Source organism: Alligator sinensis, unplaced genomic scaffold (assembly GCF_000455745.1).
Source record: "Alligator sinensis unplaced genomic scaffold, ASM45574v1 scaffold12_1, whole genome shotgun sequence".
NCBI classification, from domain to species: Eukaryota; Metazoa; Chordata; order Crocodylia; family Alligatoridae; genus Alligator; species Alligator sinensis.
Genome location: NW_005841973.1, coordinates 2758711 through 2780042, shown reverse-complemented (window position 1 = coordinate 2780042; position 21332 = coordinate 2758711). Strand labels below are relative to the sequence as shown.

The following is a 21332-nucleotide window of genomic DNA, read 5'->3' as shown; positions in this document are numbered from 1 at the left end:
CAGGATAATTACTGTGTAGAAGTGCCAGTTTCATACTCAAAAAAAGATTTGATCCTGTGCATCTTCATAGCTACATCTGTTAACTTGAATGGCAAAAAATACCTTTTTTTACTAGGGGTGTGATCTACTTTCTGTTCTGACTCACACAGCATCAGCAGCACTGTTAACTAAGCTCCAGTTGCAGAACATTTATTTCAGGCAATGATGCACGACCCAGCAGAGACCTCATTTGAGTTGCAGATCCCTGGCTGAATCTGCAGGACTGACAAAGCAAGCACAGCTTTTTTCTCTCTCTCAAAGCAAATTTAATTGGATCTGGAGTCTCAAATGATCAACAAGGATCACTACAATTAATTTTCTACAGGCATTTCTCCCAAATAACTGTAACAGATTTTGTCAAGGTGGATTTGTGCTCCTCTTGCAAGATGTCTTGAAGCAGCTTTCTACATTTTTTTAACCTTAAAACCACCAGGAATGTCACATCAGATCTTCCCTCATTGTTGGAGAACCTTAAATAGCTAGGTGAGGTTTGTAACAAGTATTTTTACTTCAGCTGGCTGCACAGGAAGAACTGGATTCAATTTCCTGGCTTTTGTGCCATTGTGGAACAATCCTGCATTGTGCTAAGCACTCAGTGACAACCTAAACCCCAATGACATCCTTAGCACTTGATACAACTGGGCCCTTATTAAGGGAACACCACTGATGCTTAAATGCAAGAGTCAAAATCATTTTCTTTTAAACCAAACTGAAAGGACACAATGGCCCCCAGGTCCTATGTTCCCATCTAAGAAATGGTACTTTCAGAGATTAAGACATGTATATTCATTACCTCAGACACGAAGAGAGTGCGTGGGTCAATGATATCCAAGAAATGCCGGAATCGTCCATAAAACGAAGTCTGGAGAACAGGGAGAGAAAGACATGGTTGGAAAAGGGTACTCCAGGGCATTATGGAAGGCTGTAAAGGGATGAGCGTGAGCGGGTCACCCAGCAAAGCATGCCTTGAATCTGGCATCCATGTCACTAACAGGAAGTCAAAATGTACGGGTTTTCTCCAAACCTAATGCAGATTTCTCCTCAGATTTATTTTTCTCTAACTTGTCCCCTAAAGAGCTTGAAACTAGAAGGCACCAATCTGCAAGGGACTGCATGCGAATGGACTTGCAGGATCGGGACTTAAAAAGACTAGCGTTATGCTGACATACTAGAACCAGGAAACAAGACAGAGGGCGCGTCTACAAGAGACGCGCAATGCCCATTGGATTAATTCTACTGCACATTAGCGTGGCTGGCAAAAACCATGCTAATGCGCAGTAGATTAGTCCAATGGGCATTAAGCATCACACAAAAAAGCATTCATCTGTGCTAATGAGCAGTGGTGATGATTATGGCGCATTTAGTACCTGCTATTACAGGTACTAAACTTAATGCGCTATAAGTACGGAGCATTAATGAATGCGTAGATGCGCCCAGTCTTGACCACACCGAGCAAAGTGCACGCTACAGGTGAAGTTAATTAAAGTTCTCTCATTTTTAGCTCTCAGGTGACCGTGATAAAAAAAAAGTTACTGCCAAATCCTTAGCAGCTTAACACTAGACTCCTGTCTGGCCCAGCAAGCACCAGGAACAAAGCAGCAGGCATGCCGAAAGCCATTAGAGAGCAGTGTCTCCATGCTTTTCTATTCCAGCAAAGAAAGAGATCAGCCTTTCCACTTCAGGCATGCACTCCAGTTTTGGAGGGCTGACTTTTGGGGAAACGGTGCATGTGGTAGGCAAGTAAATACAGAAAGTACTAAAAAGGTTTTACAGGGCTGCAGGTTTCACTAATGCTGGTCAGGGTGCACAAAACTACTTAACCAAGTACCATTTTGGCACATTGCTAGAAATCAAAAGTCGTAACGGTGCATGCAGCACCATTCTCTTTGGAGACTACAAGTCTTGAAAATGCAGCGCTTGGTTGGGACATAGTTATCCAGCCATTTTCTACATGGAAACCTGTAGCTTCTAGGGCACATCTCCATACCAAACACTAAGATCTGAACACATTAATAAAAGCAAAATGTTTCCTAATTGATGTGAAGGGTGGGGAAGAGAACAGTACATGTGTTGGAAGGAAGATGCCCCTGTATTTTTGTGTGTATTACAGGACTGCCAAGAGACCAACAAAAACAGGGTCCCACTGTGCTAGCCAACATGAGCAGTAGGAAGAACAGGAATTAAGCAGTCTTAATGTGTGTGAAAAAGGTGGGTGGAATTGGATGGTTTGTTCATATTAGTCCTTAGGCTCTTGAATGGGACATCCAATAAAAATGCATGCTGGCCACCTACTCAAAGCCCAAACATGGCACAAGCAGGACAAGACACCGTCTCACAGGGACTATGACATGAACACCTGCAGAGATGAAAATCCTAAGATTAGAAAAGCTTCTCACAACATCAGTGCGATAATTATGATAAGTTCTCCTGCTGTCAAATGAACAAGCTGCCCTTAAAATCATGTTCAGCATTTTTTTTTTTGCTCTTTAATGTCCGGATTCAATAACTCCTACACTGCAGTGGCTAGCAGAGCCCCCAGCAAACATCTCACGATGCAAAACCATAGCGTGAGATTCAATGTAGTTATTCATATATACTCTCTCAAAATACTTGTGTGAGCCAATGGCTGGTTTTAAAAGCAAGGAAGACTTAAACTGAGCAGTAGGTCTCCTCAGTAAGCAGTAGGCTTGGAATCGTTAGCAGGAAATGTTTCCATTAGTGAACTCAGATACCCCAGAAGGGATCAGGGCCCCATGAGGGATGCTAGACATACAGGCTGACAAATCTCTGGAGAGCGTGTAATACAAAGACAAACAGAAAAGCAAAGGTAGGGAATGAAGACAAAAAAAAACATTCCCAGAAAGAAATACGGTGAAAAGCTGGCGTGATTTTGTTATGCATATTGTCGCACCCTTTCTCCCAACTCCCAAATTAGGTGGACACCTACTGACTCTGCTCTCCTATACAGAGGACACCAGTCCCAAACACAGGGTTTAATTGAGTCGGACGGACTTTGAACGCCGGTTCCCGGTCAGCTGCACTCTGGGAAGTGCTTGAACACCAGGGCATGGCGCGTGCCGAACGATTCAGCAGCAGTCCCGACATCAGTGCTTTAAAGGACCTAGTCGAATCCAGGGCAAAGTGCACCTCCAGCACAGACAGGCTGCCTATTTGTTCAGCTCAAAGTGCAGACAACTGCAAAAAGCCAGAGGGCTAAAGCTTTTACAGGGGAACTCACCAACAACCATTCCCTTTCCCCCTTGCACCGGGGGAATCCAAGAGTGGAAAAAGCAGCATTTGCTCTAGCCCTGTGGTTCTCAACGGGGTGCCACGAGCCCCATCCAGGGGTGCCACAGCGCGAGTCCTGTATTGGCCAGGCTGAAATGTCATGCATGCAGCCTGCACTCTTCCTACAGCCTCTCTTGGCCCAACCCCAAATGGAAACAGGTGCATTGAGCAAGGGGGGCTGTCCCGTACCCCTCTGTTCCCAGCAGGAGTGCGTGGCATCAAGACCAGGAAAGGCTGTGCTCTGGCCTTCTTGCCGTCCACCCGGACGGGTCAGATGGGACCCTGCAGCAGCCCTTTACAGTGCCTGGACACTCAGAGCAGCCTAGCTGAGAAGCACGGAGATAGATGGAAGAAGCACAACAGTGGCACTGGACCATGGGTACTGCCAAATTCAAAGGAGTTGTGGAGGGGTGCCCTGACTCCGAACCGGTTGAGAACCACTGCTCTAATTCTTCCTGAGCTTGGTTTTCATCTGCTAAAGTCAGGGCTGTTGTCACTGCCTATAGTTAAGGTCACCCAACAGTTTCCATTATAGGACACTGTTTTCAATTGCCTATAAAACTTTGCCAAATTTTAGCCACTTGGGCTGAAGCATCCCACACCAAGTGTTCACTTCAGGCAGAATTTTCTTTTTTGTTTCAGCCCGTAAGGTTCAGGGTTTTACAGAAGGAAAACAGGGAAAAAACCAGGTAATTAACCCCTGCTACGAAAATGCAGATAGCTGTTTCAATGAGCAACAGTCTAATCCCTCCATACTTTTCACGAAGGACTGGAAATTCAATGGATTATCGCAATCTATACATACTCAAGGGAGGCAAAGTAAGGCTCCAAAGGCAACATTAAATTGGCACTTCCTTTGAGACCTTTCATTTTGCAAGGCTGATTTAAACGAAAACAAAAACCTCACCATACACAATTTAAAAAATAATCCAACTATTTATTTATTTATTTATTTAGAAAAGTTAAGATCTTTAATTTTAATTTTTTTTTGTTTTAGGACAAGATTTTTTTTTAAAAGAATCTGAATTTAAGAAATTATGCTCAGGCCTATTTTTATTATAAACTTCTTAAACGTTTACATGTATTTTGCTAAATATGAGATTCAGAAATTCAGCCTGAATAAAAACGAGGGTGAGGATGAGATCAACTAGTTGTAAAAGTATGAAGAATGGCTTAGGTAACCTAGGAGATGGGAACTTTTTTGAGGTCTTTAAATAAGTGGGAATTTAAGATCCCATCCCTTTCACGTTGGCATACTTGAAAGTTTTCCCAGGCCAACCTGAAATAATCCATTTAATTCACTGACTACAATTAACCCCACTATTCTATAAGTTGTTTAATTGTAAATAAGAAATACATTTTGACCAGAGATGTTTTAAATGCAGTAAATATTTAAGTTTGTTTTGTTTAATAAAATATAGTTTTATATGCGGCTGCTGTGTGTATAAATCCCACTTACCATGCTAACACTTTCTGCAAACTATGAGCAAAAACATGATCTGGCACATAACCAATATCATACTAGAAGTATAAACTTAGTAAGAGTCTGAAAACATGCCACCTTAGGACTCCTTAAGCAAGTTACATGGTCATAGCACCCTCTCCAAGGTCACAAAAACATGAACCAAATCTAGCAGAAGAGCACTGTTTAGGTATAAATCTATGCATTTTGAAGGGTTATATCAAATCAGTGGGAACATAAATCTTTCCTTAAAAAGAAAACCAGGAAAGTACCACCAGGAAAGTTGACTGAAACTGATAATTAAAAAATAAAAAAAATCAAAGCTTTCTATTAGGTGATTAAAACAAAAAAGAAAAGACAAAACAACCCTCCCTCCACAACTTAATTTGATTGTAGTGTATTTTTAACATGTTGTTCTTGTACTGCACTCATCACCGCAGAACCTGAACACTTCCCAGCTGTTCATTAATGAACTGCATGTAACAGAAATTAGTCATGTCACTTTTTTCCTCTCATTTGCACGTACCATTTTGCTGTCGGGTTTCTCCCACTGCTCTTCCTTCTGGGTTGGTTAAGCAAAGCTTTAAAAAGCAGGAAAGCCATTCAGACAAAATGTAAATGTGCATGATTTAAACAAGATAATGGTGGGGGGATTTTTTAGAAGTACCAGGCCATGATCTCTCCAGAGCCTGAGTCATCTTATGCCTATGCAAATGCTAGAGGACTGAACGGCAGTACTGTATGTCCACGTTGTGAAGGTATAAATGATAAGGTGCAAGGCAAGGGATAATTCAGCCCTCCTCTGCATGTTAAACGTGGATATCAAACAATACATGCTGTTATTCCAATAACTGTAAATGCCACAAAGAAATTACAAGGAGTTCAAATTTTGTTTCTAGAGGGAGCATAGAGTCCTCTCCAGCCGATTTGTTCCCTTCACTCTGAAACTAGCCCACCCAAGTTACCCCTTCTGCTACCCCTTTCCATGTTACCCCTATGCTAGTGGTTCTCAACCTTTTTATATTTGGGGCACCCCTCCCCAGCTTTGAATGTGGCAGCATCCCCACTTGAGAACCACTGTTGTGCCATTTTAGCTTATCTAAATGGTTCTCAACCGGGAGCCTGCAAGTAAGTCTGCCCCAAACTCATTATGCATAGTTACGCTGGGAAGGGCTGCAGCACATGCATGCTCTCATGTCTCATTAGGGTTCTTCAATAACCCTAAAGCAGGCAGGAAAGATGGCTTATGCTCCAGCCCTTCCCGGCCTGACCCTGCATAGCATCTCCCGGGAACTGATGTGGGGCAGAGAGAGCTGTCCCACGAGCCTGTTTCTGGAAGAAGCGTGTCTACACCAACCCCAACAAATCTTAATACAACCAGTTTCCAATCCTTGCAGGCTCACAACGTCATTTTGCATGCAAATGTTGAGCACCGGGACCCCACTTGGAGTCATGACCTCTGGCATGGAAATAGCTCCCGTAAATCCCAGAGCTGCAGACAAGTCCTTCTACTGCACTCACTACATGCTAGCGTATAAAAAGGGGCCACATGCACAACGAGGCGGCAAGCCAGAATTCATCAGAAATCTGACTCTGAAGATGGACTTTCGCATAGAGGAGGTATAGCCCTCTGGCCAGGCAGCTCAAGAACCATCAGAAAAGTTCACTGCTCTGGGTGAGCCCATGGAGCTTAACTACTCTTGCCCCCCAGCAACATAAATCCATGCCCCTGAAAGTATGGGCCAGGATGCAGAGAGATTAACTCTCGCGACAAACAGCGCCAAGTCCAGCAGGCATTTCCTCACAGGCCTGCCAGGGGACAATGCTGTGGAGAACCTGCCCCCCAAGTTCATAAAGACACTTTCATGGGGAGTGATGGATGATGTTGCTTTAAGACCATGTATTTTTCACACTAACCATTGCACTCTCTTCCATCACCTTTGGAGGTGGGAATCCTGCCCAGTCTTTGCTGGCCAAAGGCAAGGCAAACATGCTGCTTTTCTGGGCAGAGGCTCAATGCAGAGACCAGTTCTTATGAATGTCCCTCCTCTCATCATGGACTCCAACAAACAGGATCAACTGCTGCTTTGTGGAAAGGAGGTTTTCCTGACGGACGAATGGCACAGGCTGGGTTTGCATGCTGACATGTCAGTGCGAATGACCCACTTCCATGCTGCGTTAAGACTCAGGCTAGTACCGTACTGCCTGTACAGGGCGAGCTATTCAAACACCTGCTGCCTCTAAACTAAAGTTTCTTCAAAGCAATAGCATTCAGCTTCAGTCACTCCCACGTCCAGGCCAAGATTTTAAAGAGCAGCTTTGTTAATCAAGCATCTGAAGAAGTCGTAATTGGTGAAAAACGCTTCCCCCTCATACACACAAACTTGGCTCCCTCTGAAGTAACCAAAACAAGCTTTTCTCAATCAAATAAAATGTAGCTCCAGGCAGAGAAGCAGCCTCATTGCAGTCAGGTTAGATCATTAGAGGATAGGCATGGGTGTTAGAAGTCCTGAGTTTCAGAGAAAGTCGCTTCGTTCCTTTGTCTCGGTTTCAGTACAAGGAATCTCGTCTCTATTACACAGGCTTGTTGCAAAACTTAACTCCTTAATGCTGGAAAAACCCACGTGGACAGAAAGCACTACTGAACCAGGAGCATCTTACGTGAGAGTTAGTGATCAGGAAAAAAAAAAACAAATACTTAAAACCAAAAAAACCACCAAAATAAAATTAATAAAAGCTTGAAAATTCTTCTTTTTGCATCCAGTGACTGGGATGCTTTCCCTGCCAGATCAAGGGGTAAAAAGTCTTCAGTTTGGGCAAAAAGCAAACTTTCATGTAAACATAAAGTTACATTTCTAATACTCCAAGGCCAAAGGGAACCTTCCAAATGTGAATAGGGAGCAGCACTGTCTTACAGGCTGCAGACCAGTGATTCTCCATTGGGGTCCTGCAAGATCCTTCCAAGAGTGGCACAGCCCCTGGCTCCAATGCCACCGATTTAGCCTCTTGGGCAAAGAAGTTGTGTGAAAGCAAACCAGGGTGGGTGCTTACACGGATATGCCCACATCAGACACCAGATCCTGACCTTCAACTACTGGGGCAGCTCCAACTTGGATCTAAATTTTGCTTCCCCACCCTAGCATCTTTACTTTTAATCAGTGTGCCTATTCAGCCATAAATATAGCCCTACCGCTCATAGCAAACACGTACCGACATTACGTATCTGGTCTAAGCCATCTTCAAGCACAGTGCAGCACTTCTGCGTGAAAAGCAAGGGGTAAATCGTCAGTAAGGTTACAAGGATTTAGTCCAAATTATACGCTGGCATTTAGAACTGCCGACTTGCTGCGTTCACTGAAGGATCCGCTCTGCCACTGTTTTCAGCCATGATTGAACAAGGCATTGCATCTTGTAGGCCCTGCCTATAAGCTATACTTAAGACGTGATTAACCAGTTAATCATGCCTTAAGTTGCGACACAGCTAAACGTTCAAACAATTAATGGTGCGATAAAACAAGAAGTGTGTAGTAACTTGGTAGCTTGTTCTTATCACACCATTAATTGAACGCATGGCCAGGTGCTCCCCTGTGGCAGGGAGTCCCATCAGCTGCAGGGCTGGCAGTAGGGAGGAGGATGCTACTGCTAGGAGCCCAGTCAGCTGCGGGGCTCACAGCCATGGGAACCGGTACAGGGGGACCCCAGGCTCCCTGCATCAAAAATAAGGTGCAATGGGATCTAATGCCACAATTGCATCTCATGCCATGTGTGTGTGGCATGACACGGGATGCAACTGTATGGCCCCCCCCCCCCCCCAAAAAAAAAAAAAAAAAAAAAAAGCAAAAGTCTAGAACTCTTGGTTTAGAGAGGATACCTTTTATTAGACCAACTGAGAAATTGCAAAAAAAGTATTTTTTTCACTGTATGGGCCGTGCATTAGGTCCCAAAAACACCCAATCAGACTTGATCTCTGCGAAAGGTTTTGCCGTGGATAAGACAAGATAGTTTACTCCAGTTGAGACTAAATGAATCAGAAGAGGTTTTCAACAAGTTTTCCCTTATTCTTCTCCTACCCTCCACCTCACAACTAACGCTATTTGGCATTGGTCATCCCAGCTCCGAAGCCGCTTTTAAACAGTGAGGATGTGCCTCCGCTTCTCTGGTTCTGCTCCCAGACTGCCTGGGGGAAGACAGGCACTATGACCAAGGCCCTAGAGGAGGGGTCAGCAACCTCCAGCAGTTAAGTTGCAAAGGGCAGCCCACGCCAGCAAGAGGTTGCCGAACCCTGCCCTAGAGAGTGCGCATACCTACATGCTGCTGGTGGTTGTGGACATCCATACAGCAGCTCTGCCCCCAGAAGGCAAAGCACTCCCTGGGAAGGTTACAGGTGCTGAAGGGATTGTGGCACCCAACAGGTGTGGGACACCTCACCAGCCTCTGCCATGTCTGGCCCAGCTCAGCAGAGGTGGTGTAACTGATGCTGTAAAAAGAGAAATCAGTGGCTGCAAATGCGCCTTGGGTGTGAATGAATTCAAGATGATGCACTGCAGTTGCACTGGTAGATGCAGACTAGTCCTCTGAGAACTCAGCGAATTAACAGAAGAGAAACACTGATTGATCAGCTATCCCAATGCACTCACTGCTACTTCAGTATCTTCACTGTAAAACCCTTGCAACGGTAAGAAGCCCTAGTGGCAAACAGTCTGGGCTGACAACATCGTTTTGCTAAGAGGTTAGATGATGGATTTGTCTGGGATGGTCTGGATAGGGATGATCTTGCCTCGGGCTGTGGGTTAGACTAGATGACCTACGGAAATCTCTTCCAGCCAGTTTGTCCGATTCCTTCTTTGCCCTTCCACTGCTAGACTGTGCAAGTTTCTCTCTCACTCTGCCCCCTTTAATTGGAGAGTCCTTCTCTGGCCTCTCTCCAGAGTCAGGCACAGAAGCCTGCTGTCAGCTAGGAAGAGGAATGCAAGGGTCTTTTATTCCATCCAAAAGCCTAAGTGTTAGTATAGTAATTCCACTATCTACTACAATCATTTCAGTAGCTAATAACTCAGCAACTTAAGGCATTGATCCAGGCCTGAATGCCAAGGTGCTGATGAAAGACCACATAGGGAACTACCCTTTGCCTTTTGCTTTCTCCCGGCAAATCCTGAAGTGCAACCGAGGTGCGGTAAATAGCACCACTTGCACACAGCAGAACAAAGATAGCTCTTCCCCGCAGCACAGCGAAACCAAAGTGGACAATCCTGGGCTGTTTTGCTTTGCTCTTGCTGCCTTGGCTACCTGCAGGAGCCGAGGTCTGAAGCTGCCCTGCAGGATCCTCCATCAGAATTCGGCTACCAGTTTGGTGGGAGAGAAAGCCAACGCAGTGGTAGCGATTTTGTCTTGTGGAGCTGTCCACCGCAGAGTGCCAGGAGCTTGCTGTATTCTCATTTCCAATCGCTCTCCCACGCACACTTGTGCCATGTTTCAATCAGCCGCAGACTGTCGTTAACTAACGCTTCTTTGATGAACATCGTTTCCAGCGGCCTGAAGTTCTGCCTGCTGCAGATTCCAGTAAGGAAATAATTGCCCACAATTTTATCTCTATGCAAGGAGCAGTTTAAAAACCACAATGCTAATAGATTTGCTTGACCTTCAGTGCTCGTCAGGTACCAAAAGAAAAGGCACGGTGTCTGGTTCCCATCTTATTCTTTTAGCAGCTGTTGTAGTAAACAGTTCACTGGAAGAAAAAAAAAACCTGAACAACACAATTTTGCTGTGATTAATTGAGGCTTTTTTAGTATCCGTTCTCACCAGCACACAAGCAGAGTTTAGGTCTGAAAAGTGGCTAGGAATATTAATTCCTCTGCGTGGCACAGTGGTTCATAGAGAGCGAGGGGGTGCATCACAGCTCCGATTCAATTAAATCACTGTGCTATAGGCCACGCGTGATCCAGCTGGCTTCAAGATAAGTAGCACAAGAAGGAAAACACTTCTTGCAGGCTCTGGAAATTTAGCGGGGAAGGAGGAGGAAAGTGGATAAATGAGCAATTGCAACACTTGGTTATCACCCTCTTTAAGTCAATCGCCTGCTCACCAACAAAAGGTGGGCCGGCGGTTTGGGACTCGGTAGGTAAGCAGAGTCAGGGGGAACCAAATAGTTTGGCTGAAAAGTAACAGGAGACAGAGCTTGCCTACATGCAGTCCTACCAGCCTGAGTGAAGGTGTTATTTAAAGCCAATTTCATTCATTAAGCCAGTGCAGAAGGCTGAGTAGACAAGACAGGCTTTAGTTTAAAGCAGACCTCTTTCAGAGAAGTTTAAATCTGAAGAGGCTTGAGCTAAACAAAATAAGCCACTTCCAACCTCAGATAAGAATTCATACACGGGCTCACACCAATTTAACTAAACTGGTACAAGACAAGATCACAGAACAGCGTTTCCCAGCCCCTTCCAGTGACCCTACGCTGGCTTACAACCCCACCGGCTAGCCTTGAATTTCTGTGCGATTCATGAATTCAGGTTGGCCAAGACCCCTCATCTAGGAGCTACTGCCAAGGAGACTGAGATCTGTAGCTCTCTAGTTTAAATCCAGCCCTAGCTGGTAGCAATAAAAAGGTGTCACCATCCAACATCTGCTGGGCTGGCTACACAAAACTAAGCTAGTAACGTGAAGTCCAACAAGGTCAGGGTGAATCAGGCTCGGTGACGCTCTTAAAGTAGCTGCCAGAAAATAAACCGTACCCACTCTGCTCTAGTCAATACGCTTCAGACCCGAAATACAGCAGCAAGGACCTTCCAAGGCAGGGGTGGGCAATTATGTGGGCTGACCTAGCAGGGAGACTCTCTCCATGGAGACCCTACTGGATCCATCCCATGGGCTGTATTTTGCCCACCCCTTCTCCAAGGGCATCCCCTACCCCCATGCAACATCCTCAGTCCTAGGTCTGGAGCAGGGAGAGCAGGCAAACAAGTCTTATTTTAGCAGCAATTCATGAGCAGCACAGAGCCAGGTTAGACACAGGTCCTGTCTTCTGCGTTTGTTCAGAGCCACATTTGGACGTGACAGTAGCAAAAGCCTGTTGCCCTCCTGCCAGCCTCACCTTAAACAGCTTTTAGATACTAGGTTAATGCCCTTTGGTCATGGGCGCACACAGCAGCCAGGCGCTTTTGCTATGCTTGGGGTTGAAGTACATTTGAAAATGGTTTTAAGATAGAAACTCAGGTGCATATATAAAGCAAAGCAATTCAGAAGCCACATATAATTTGTGGCATAGGCTTTAAAAAAACAAAACAAAAGATGCAAGAAGGATCTTCTCCCCATTGGCCCCATAATGCCTGTGGAAGAGGAGGAGCCTTATTTGCCGCATACATTTACAGACAAAGCTTTAATCTTGGAGGCCTTGAGTGAGAACTGGACTTTCACACTGGCTTTAAAATTTAATGAAGTATTTTATGGGGCAAAGTGCTCCTGGCTGGCAAACAGTCTGCGCCCGATCTAGAGCCTAGCTGCACACATTGCATGTCTTCAGATACGGGCAACGAGCTGCCTTTGCAAGGAGTAAAGATTGAGAATCCGCATGAACGAGAAGCTTGTCTGCTCCCAATGAGGCAGGTCCAGCACTTCCTGTGGGTGCTATCGAGGTCCTGTGTTCAGGGTCCCCCTCCGATCCCAAGCTGGAAACCTTTGATGTGCAGCCCTCCCGTTGTCTCATTTGTTGTCCCAAGCATTCAGGTGCAGCCCGCTCCTCCCAACACTACCACCAGCTTTGGACAGGGAGAGGGCTGTCTAAAAATCAGCTTCTTCTCAATCTCTCCCTAAGTGGGGAGAGCTTTAGCTTTGAAAATGCGGAGCAGCCCTCTTGCCTATCCCCTCGAGTACTACAGCCACTGCGCTTCAGCACTCCTGAAGGAGAAGGGCCAGGGGAGAGGGTGAATGCATCTCCCCCAAATGCCCAGAAGCTTGCAAAGAATTTTTTCCAACTATTTGAGTTGGTCTAATAAAAGATACCCGATTTACCCAGAGAACCTTGCCTGCCTATGTCCTTAGACCAACTCAAATAGTTGGAAAAAATTCTTCTCTGAAAGCTTTCGGGCATTTGGAGGAGATGCATTCACCCTCTCCTCCTGGCTCTTGTCCCCCAGATGGGGCTTTCAAGAGGACTTCCATTCACTGCGGGTCTATAACTGCTGGGAGATTTTACTATATCCTGTAGAGTTGCTTCTTCTGATGATTAACTTCCTTCTGGCTTCATTTACCTCAGAAGCAGGCCACTTTTGCCCAAGAGGCCGCGTAACCTAGATCTGAAGGCAGCGAACAAATCCCAGCAAGGAAACTTGGCAGAGAATGGTTCACGATCCCAGTAAAGCGGGTGAATTGGAAAAGCAAGTGGGGAGAAAAAGGGGGATGCTTCATCACTTGCAATGGTACAGATGGGCCTGGTGGGCTGCAGTCAGCGATGCTAAATTGTGTCTAACAACCTTCCCCGAGCTCCGAGAACGAACAGGGAGCACAAAACCAGCTCATCTCCCATGAACCACTTCCCGATAAATGCAAGATCGTCACTTGAAGGGTTTTGTTCCTAGCAGGCAGTCTTTCCTTGGGTTGTGCCTCAAGGACACAGATTCTTAATATAGCTCAACTGTATCTCTAGCTTTATTCAGATTTCCACTTAAAAGGGCCACAAGTTTGTTGCTAGCCAGCATCTCCATGAAGAGACAGAACAGTCACCAGAAAGAAGTAGGTTTTTAGTGCAGATCTCAGGCAATATTATATGACCATAATGATCTCTATGGCTTTACATACGTCCCTTCCCAAGCAGGCCCCTCCACCAAGGAACTCTTAACCCACATCAAATATAGCACAAGACCACCCTTTTGGGTAGGTCCAGGGAACCGAGAGGGGATTTAAAGAACAGCATTTCTCGCTGTTGCTAAGTGGATGCTCTCACTAGGATTTTTAACCACCGTCTCATCTAGATCTGCAGGGCTACCTGACACAGCGGGTAAAGCATTGGCGTATTATCCACGCTCACATGCAGAGGGTCCGTCTCCACCGATCCCCCAGCTCTGCTCGAGTGTGAGCACACCCTCTGCCCATCCAGTCTCGGGCACCCTACCACCACCCAAATGCCCTCCCCTTTAGGCACGTGCCACTGGTTAGCAGATGTACCAAGGACCACAAGAATCAAGTCACTTTGGAAAGGGGTTGAAAGGGGAGGATGGAGGAGGTTTGCCTCTACTCCCAGCGCAAGCCCGGTTTCTGCCAACCTAGGGCCCTGAAGCAAGGGAGCTTTTGCTGGCGTGAGAACACGTCCACTGGCACGTGGCTGAACCCCACCCAGCTCCTTTCACAGCAGGCCCCGGGGAGGCGAGGACAGCTCTGCTAACATCCTGCCATACCCACTTCTGAATCCTTTGCTAAACATCGCTGCAAATGACAATCACTCCTTAATGAGCAGAATGCGCCTGGTTCTGTGCCTGACGGCCTGCCAAGTGTGCCTGGTATCATCTGTGGTGTCTATGAGGGAGACTGGGGAGCGTCTCCTCCTTTTCCCCGTATTAAAGAGCCTTTCTGGTCAGCCTGAACACCCCGCTGTTTATTCAGACAAGCAGGTTCTTGGCACGGCAGAAACGCCGTTTGCTGCACATGAGTTCTTGCTGTAGCTCCCCAGGTCCCCTGCCTCCCCGTCCAACCCGTCTTCCTCCCTGTCCTGGGTTCATCCTGCCCTTCCTTTGGGAAACAAAGCAGGGAAGCAGCAAGGTAAGTTTGCTTCTCAGATTCTGGCAGCAGGTGGTCATCAAACAACTGAACTTTGCATGATATCACGAACTACCCAAAACCAAAACCCAGTCCAGGGCAGCCGAGATCTGCAATTAGCAAGACAACTGGTTGGCAACTTCGCTGTCACACTGCGATCCTGTCCAGATTAAAAACGGGAGACCAAAAAAAAGTCTCTGGAAGCCTTATGGCCTTAGTGACAAGTTCCCAATGCTGGGAGGAGAGGGGAGCAGAGACAGAGAAGTCTAAGGAATAGGCAAGACTTGTCATTAACTCTTGGTTGGCTTGTTAAAACAAAACTAGCTTTTGCTGAAGCATGCTCCAAATAATAAAGGATATCACCTCTACCACAAGATCCCAACTGCTCCAAAGAATAAAACATTTAGGGTACAGTTACCAAAGAAGAAATGTCTATGGTACAGCAATTGAGGGGATGTTGCTGTGATGGTCTAGGAGGGAAGAAAAATCTTGCAGGTGATCTTTACTTGGATTTGTATGAGACTTAAGAAAGTTTTTGTAGGCCAAATATTAACCAGGAGCCGGAGGAGACCCCAAAGAACAAAATCCACCTGTCTCTCTGCAGGAGAGAAACGGCAGGGCTGTGAATGCAACCCAACTCTCTCTGCTCCAAAACTAACACTGGCTTTCTTTGCCTCCATATTTCACGTAGGCCACTGTCTCTGTCAGCATCAGACTTTCCTACCTACCTAGCACCCATCAGAAGGGAAAATTTGAAATGGAGGGGCCTGCTGCCTGCACTGCAACGTGTAATATGTTTCTGCAAACTCCTGAATGCTCTGCATGTCCCTCTCCCACGTTCGTGCTGAAGCAGTATCAGGATAGCCAACATATGGTTATCAACAGAGCTTTTATAGACATAAATCCTTTACCTGACAAGGCAGAACAGAGATCGTGCAAACAAGCAATTAGATAGTTAAGTGGCCATTTCAGGCGGTGAACCAGAACAGCCCCCTCAAAGCAGTTACAGGTTTTTAGGATGGGCGAGGGTAAAAATCCTCCCCACTCAGCCTGGAAAAGATCCAGGAAAAGAAAAATCATCCAGCTTTCACCAGACCAGGGGCTGGTCCTCCTCAGTCTCCCACAGAAACCTCCCCGCTCTTGCACTGAAGCAGCTCCTGGGCTGGGGTCAGACTGTCGGTATCTTTTATCACAGGGCTTCCTAGCCCTGCTCTGGACTAGGCGACATATGGGGGGGACCCCACCCTATTTACACTAGTTCCTGCCTGCTACAACCATCAGTGTCTTACACAGCGCATAGCGAACAGGTGGAACTCACTGCCACAGGATGGTTTTGGAGGCCAAAATCATAACCAGGCTCAAAAAAAGGGATTACACAAATATATGGAGAATAGGGCTACTGGGGGCTATTAAACTTAGAAATAGGATTTATTAAAGGGTCTGACAGGCAGGTCTTTCTACCTTATTTCCTTATACTTGTCCTCTAAAGCATCTCCGACTTGCCAAGGTCAGAAACAGGACAGAGCAAGATCAGCTTCTGCTCTGGTCCAGCCTGGATGTTCTTAAGCATCACAGCAGGTGTATTCCCTAGAAATTTCCAAAGCAGACACCTACACAGCCAACTGCACCTTTGTGCTGAACTTCAACCCAAAGCCATTTTAAAAGGAGAACAAACAAACAGAACTGTACAAGGCTGCCCAAGCGTTCGGTGGAAAAACAAGCTCATTTGTTGCAAAGTCAAAAGGAAGAAAACAAACTCAGCTCTATTCTAGTAAAATCAGCATAGAAGCATGGAGACGTGGGGGCTGGAAGGGATGTCCAGGGGGTTACATCTAGTCCAACCCTGCCCGAGGCAGGATCAGCCCTGTCCAAACCATCCCATGCAAACCCATCATCTAAACTCTACATAAAAATCAACCCCGGCACAACACAGACCTCACACCCAAACCCGCCACAGGTAAGACAGAGGAACCACAGCAGCCACCGTCCTACTTCTACAAAATGTTATTAATATACGCTCAAGAGGTCCCGGGTGGAGGACCATGCCCCGCACTGCAGGGGAAGGCAACCCCCTCCCCAGTCTGCGCCGATCCGACCATAGGGTAAAAACGCCTTAAGACTTATATTTGGGTTTGGGCTTAAAAGAATCTCACGCCCAACATTTGCTCCTTCTGGAAGTGTTTCTTCTGCAATAAAATAAGTATCTCCTGCTTTTTTGCCTTACAAAAAAAAAAAGAAATAAAATCATCTGAAGTCCGTTTCCGAATGGAAAGTGGGACGGAACAGTCACGTGTATCTCAAACTTGTTCTCTCTGCGATTTACCAAGCCGTCTTGATCACAAAAGTACAAGCAGCGGAGAGAGGACTGCATCCAACAAAGAGCAGAGAATGAGACCACGAGGGTGGGAAGGGACCTCAGGAGGTCGCATCTAGTCTGACCCCCTGCTCCAAGCAGGACCAGCCCCGACTACATTATCCCAGACAAGGCTTTGTCTAACTGGGTCTTCAACACCTCCAGGGACGGAGAGTCCCACCGCCTCTCCAGTCCCTCCTCGTGAGAAAGTTTTTCCTAATATCCAGCCTCAACTTGCCTTGCTGCAGCTTGAGCCCATTGCTCCTTGTCCTGTCATCTGCCCCCACTGAGAACAGCCCAGCTCCATCCTCTTTGACCCCCAATGCAGGGAGGTGAAGCCGCCTATTCAATCCCCCTCAGTCTTCTCTTCTGCAGACTCAATCAGCCCATTTCCCCCAGCCTCCACCACAAGTCATGTCCCCCAGCCCGACAACCATTTTCATTGCAAATTCTCCGGTGTGTCCACATCCTTTTGGTAGCCGACGCAGGACTCTGGATGTGTCCTCACCAGGGCTGAATAGAGGGGAAGAACCGCTTCCCTCCATGTGCTGCCAGCGCTCCTACCCATGTATTGGGGGACTCAGAACAGGACAGGGAGCGCACCCCCACCCCGCTGCCACGCTGCTCAACCGTGGGAATGGGGCTGAGTAAAGGCCAGTTTGTCCTATGGAGCAAGGTGCAAAGTGCATGTGAAACAAGGTTGCGCCCATTTCCCAGACCCCGGGAGGCAAGTGGAGGCTGATCCCCCAGGGCTCCTCCAGCCACCCACCCCTAGGGCTTGGAGAGATGCCCGCTGCCCGCACGCGCCCGCCCCTAGGGGGGCGCAGCACCAATCCCCAGCCGCCTCCAGAGCAACCGCAATGATTGACACCGCGGGGAGCCAATGAGCGCGGGCGAATCCCACCAATCGGGGCGGAGGGAGCGGGGGGCTCCCCTCAATGGGGGCGACACCACGTCCCCCCAGGGCGGAGGTGGGGGGCGGCCCCGGGCAGCTCTCTCTCCTCCCCCCCCGGCCGCGCTACCTGCTCGAAGCGGGGCTTCCCCAGCTGGAAGGGCGGGTAGTCCGACAGCTCCGCCATCCCCCTCGCGCCGCGAGCGCCACTTTAAACGGCCACCCCCGCCGCCCGGTCCGGCCCCGCCCTCGCCCCGCCCCTCACCGTGCGACGCTCCTATTGGCCGCGGCCAACCGCAGCCGCGGCGGGGCATGCTGGGGGATGGAGTCCTAGCGTCGCCGGCCAGCGAGGCATCATGGGACGTGTAGTTCCCCCGGCTGTGGCGGGGCAAGGGGGGAAGGGAGGAATGGAACCTGGGAAAAGGCATGCTGGGAAATGGAGTCCCGGGGGCGGGAGGCGCCTATGGGGGGAGTGATGCATTGTGGGACATGTAGGCAGAGAAGCCGAGGGTATCCTGGGGGTTGTAGTTTCTCCCCTCAGGCTGAATAGGGGGCCAGGGCAGTGCTTCCCAAACTGTTCCTCAGCATGGCCCCATTTATGTTCTCATTTCCTCAACATGACCCCAGTTGTGACCCCCTTTCCTCAACATGGCCCTATTTACATTCCCTTTTCTTCAGTATGACCCCATTTATAGCCCCATTTCCTCAGCAAGACCAGATTCATGGCCCGGTTCCCTCAGCATGGCCCCATTCATGACCCCGTTTCCTCAACATGACCCCATTTATGGTCCCATTTCCTCAGTATGACCCCACTTATGGCTCCATTTCCTCCACATGACCCCATTTGTGGCCCCATTTCCTCAACATGACCCCATTTATGACTCCATTTCCTCAACATGATCCCATTTATGGTCCCATTTCCACAGTATGACCCCACTTATGGCTCCATTTCCTCCACATGACCCCATTCGTGGCCCTATTTCCTCAACATGACCCCATTTCCTCAGTATGACCCCATTTATGACCCCATTTCCTCAGCATGGCTCCATTTATGACCCCTTTTCCTCCACATGACCCCACTTATGGCTCCATTTCCTCCACATGACCCCATTCGTGGCCCTATTTCCTCAACATGACCCCATTTCCTCAGTATGACCCCATTTATGACCCCGTTTCCTCAGCATGGCTCCATTTATGACCTCTTTTCCTCCCCATGACCCCATTTGTGGCCCAATTTCCTTCCCATGACCCCATTTCCTCAGCATGGCCCCCTCACTCCCAACCCACAGTTTCCCACCCCGTGACCCTACCCACTGATGCTGCGACCCCGATTTGGGGTGGCAACCCACATTTTGGGAACCGCAAGGCGCGGGGTTCAGAGGGCCGTGCTAAGAAAATCGAACGGGTCAGAAAATGGGCTTTTCTGTGATTACAAAAATATATATATTTAAAAAATGGCATAGTTTTTGTCCAGTTCCCCCTATTTTGAAAAAGGAGAAGAATGGAAATCAGTTGCTAAACGCTGCAATGATGCCTCCTGGGAGTTGTAGTTCAGGGGCTATATGATTTCTGGGCAGGGATTATATTTCTATTTCCCGTGACGAACTGAGGTTTCATTTCACGGTGGTGGGACAACTGCGATGTGAAGGAGCCATGGCCATGGCCGAGTCAGGGAACACCCAGTTGGAGAGTGCAGACAGGTGTGGGGGAGCCACATTACAGCTCCTGTATGTCCCGGTGGAAGGAGAGATGAATAGAAACTTTTCCAATTTCAGCCATGTATTTCACATTTCTGTTTTTGGTCCAAAAAAAAAAAAAATTCCAGGAAAACCCCAAGCAATTTCACAAAAAAGCAGCCAATGACTTTTGCAGAATCAGGCGTCTCATGTTAAAATCATCCACTGTCCAGACAGTGCAAAAGGCATCCATCCATCGACAGGGTCCCAGCAGTCATCTCTCTTTGGAAGAAGTATTGTAATTCAGGCAAGGCAAGGCTAAAATATTACAGCTCGAATATAAATTTGCATTTTAACGCAAAGTTATAAACACTTGGTCTCACAAGTCGTTTGCTGCGCGTGCGAGCACGACAGAGACTTCGGGGCAGAAGCAAGCTGGACTCTCACAAGCCTACGACAATAAGGAGAGGTCTGACAAAATCGGGCAACAGAACAGCAATTCCACTTAGCACTTAGACACCAATACTTCTTTACCGTGATTTCTCAAGTAAAAAGGGAGGCGAGCGATCATTACCTTATTTTACAGCTGGGGACATGAAAGATGGGGAGAGCAAAAGCCCCTGGTTTAGGAATTATGACATCACTTCTGATTGAAAGCCAAGTCATTGGCAGAGAAAGGGATTTTTCAAGCTAATTATTTACAAATCTAATCTTTTTTTATGCTGGTTTAACTACAAAACCTACAAAGCCCTTGGAGGGGGAAAGGATATCATAACTCTACTAGTTCTCCTGGCTTTCATAGACTTTCAGGGTAGAAAAAGAGCAAGCAAAAAGAGGATTAAAAACACAAGCAAACTCTTCAAACCTTCATGAAGAAGCACAAGAGGAAACAGCCCAAACCTTTTCCCACTCAGCCTTTATAATGGTCACTGTGAAGTAGATTTCGAAGAGCATCCTACTTTATAATGCACTTTGGAGCATGATACCGTGTGTGATTTGGAGGACAGTGAGGGTTGCACAGATGCACCTTCACAGATAAGTTTTTTTTATCCTGCAGTCAAGTGATTTTGTGAGAGTCTCAGCTTCCAAAAATGAGCCCGTTCCTAGGCCTTATGGTTGCAAATAAAATCTTGAAAAATGTCAGACCTAAACACTTCAAGCCCACAAAGCAAATGAAAGAACTCTGCATTGTCTACTGACATCTCCTAGTTTTTAAGAGCTGGGGGTCATTTTTTTTTGGGGGGGGGGGGGTGAGGGGGATGATTCTTTTATTAGAGTTATATCACGGGTCAAAGTGTTGGTGGCCGCAGCTCCCATGAACACCACTGCCCACAGCGTATGACCAGCTAGGGAGAGCTAGTGCTGATAATGTCAAGCATGTTACTCAATATCCTGCTGTGGATGAGACGGGGGAAAGGAGGGGATGGCATTTGGGTGGAACAAGAAAAAAGCAGAATTAACTCGTTCTCTTGCAGTTCAGTTAAAGGGAAAAGGTCAAGGTAACACTTGCATTGTCCTTACTCCATTTCCCCCTCACTTCTGTTCTATTAATCGTAACCTCATTTATAGATTCATTATAGTAGCCCCCATCATCCTTCTCCCTCATCATGGATCTTAGCTCTTTCTTTATTTGTACTTTTTCCATGCTGCTGCTAACTTTATAGGCAGCCTTTCCATACCACTTTGGAAAATCAAAGAAAAACTGAGCACATCTAATATTTTACCCCCAGTCAGACTGGCAGGGGGGGCTTTGCCTTTCTCTGCAGCAGCAGGCATGCTCCTCTTCCCTGAATCAGTCAGACATATTTAACATCTGCTTCCTCCTTTGCAATGGCAGGACACTGACAGTACCCTCGTCCCCGTCCCCCCCCCCCCCCT

The 21332-nt window shown here is 47.3% G+C and overlaps 1 protein-coding gene across 6 annotated transcripts in view; it reads right to left on the bottom strand.

Annotated features, from left to right (window-relative positions):
- The window catches only part of SFXN5 (sideroflexin 5), a 210223-nt gene extending 192196 nt beyond the window's left edge, over positions 1-18027 (bottom strand). For 4 of the 6 annotated variants that reach the window (XM_025200686.1, XM_006020904.3, XM_025200683.1 and 1 more), the window contains exons 1-2: positions 17909-18027; positions 833-901 (exon numbers count right to left, since the gene is read on the bottom strand). In XM_025200686.1, coding sequence (XP_025056471.1) covers positions 833-901; positions 17909-17965 — 126 coding nt within the window. In that variant the 5' untranslated portion in view covers positions 17966-18027. Of the gene's footprint in view, positions 1-832; positions 902-5315; positions 5371-17908 lie in introns of those variants that run through there. The other 2 variants (XM_025200682.1, XM_025200685.1) reach the window with 2 other exon arrangements.
- Positions 18028-21332: the final 3305 nt, after the last annotated feature.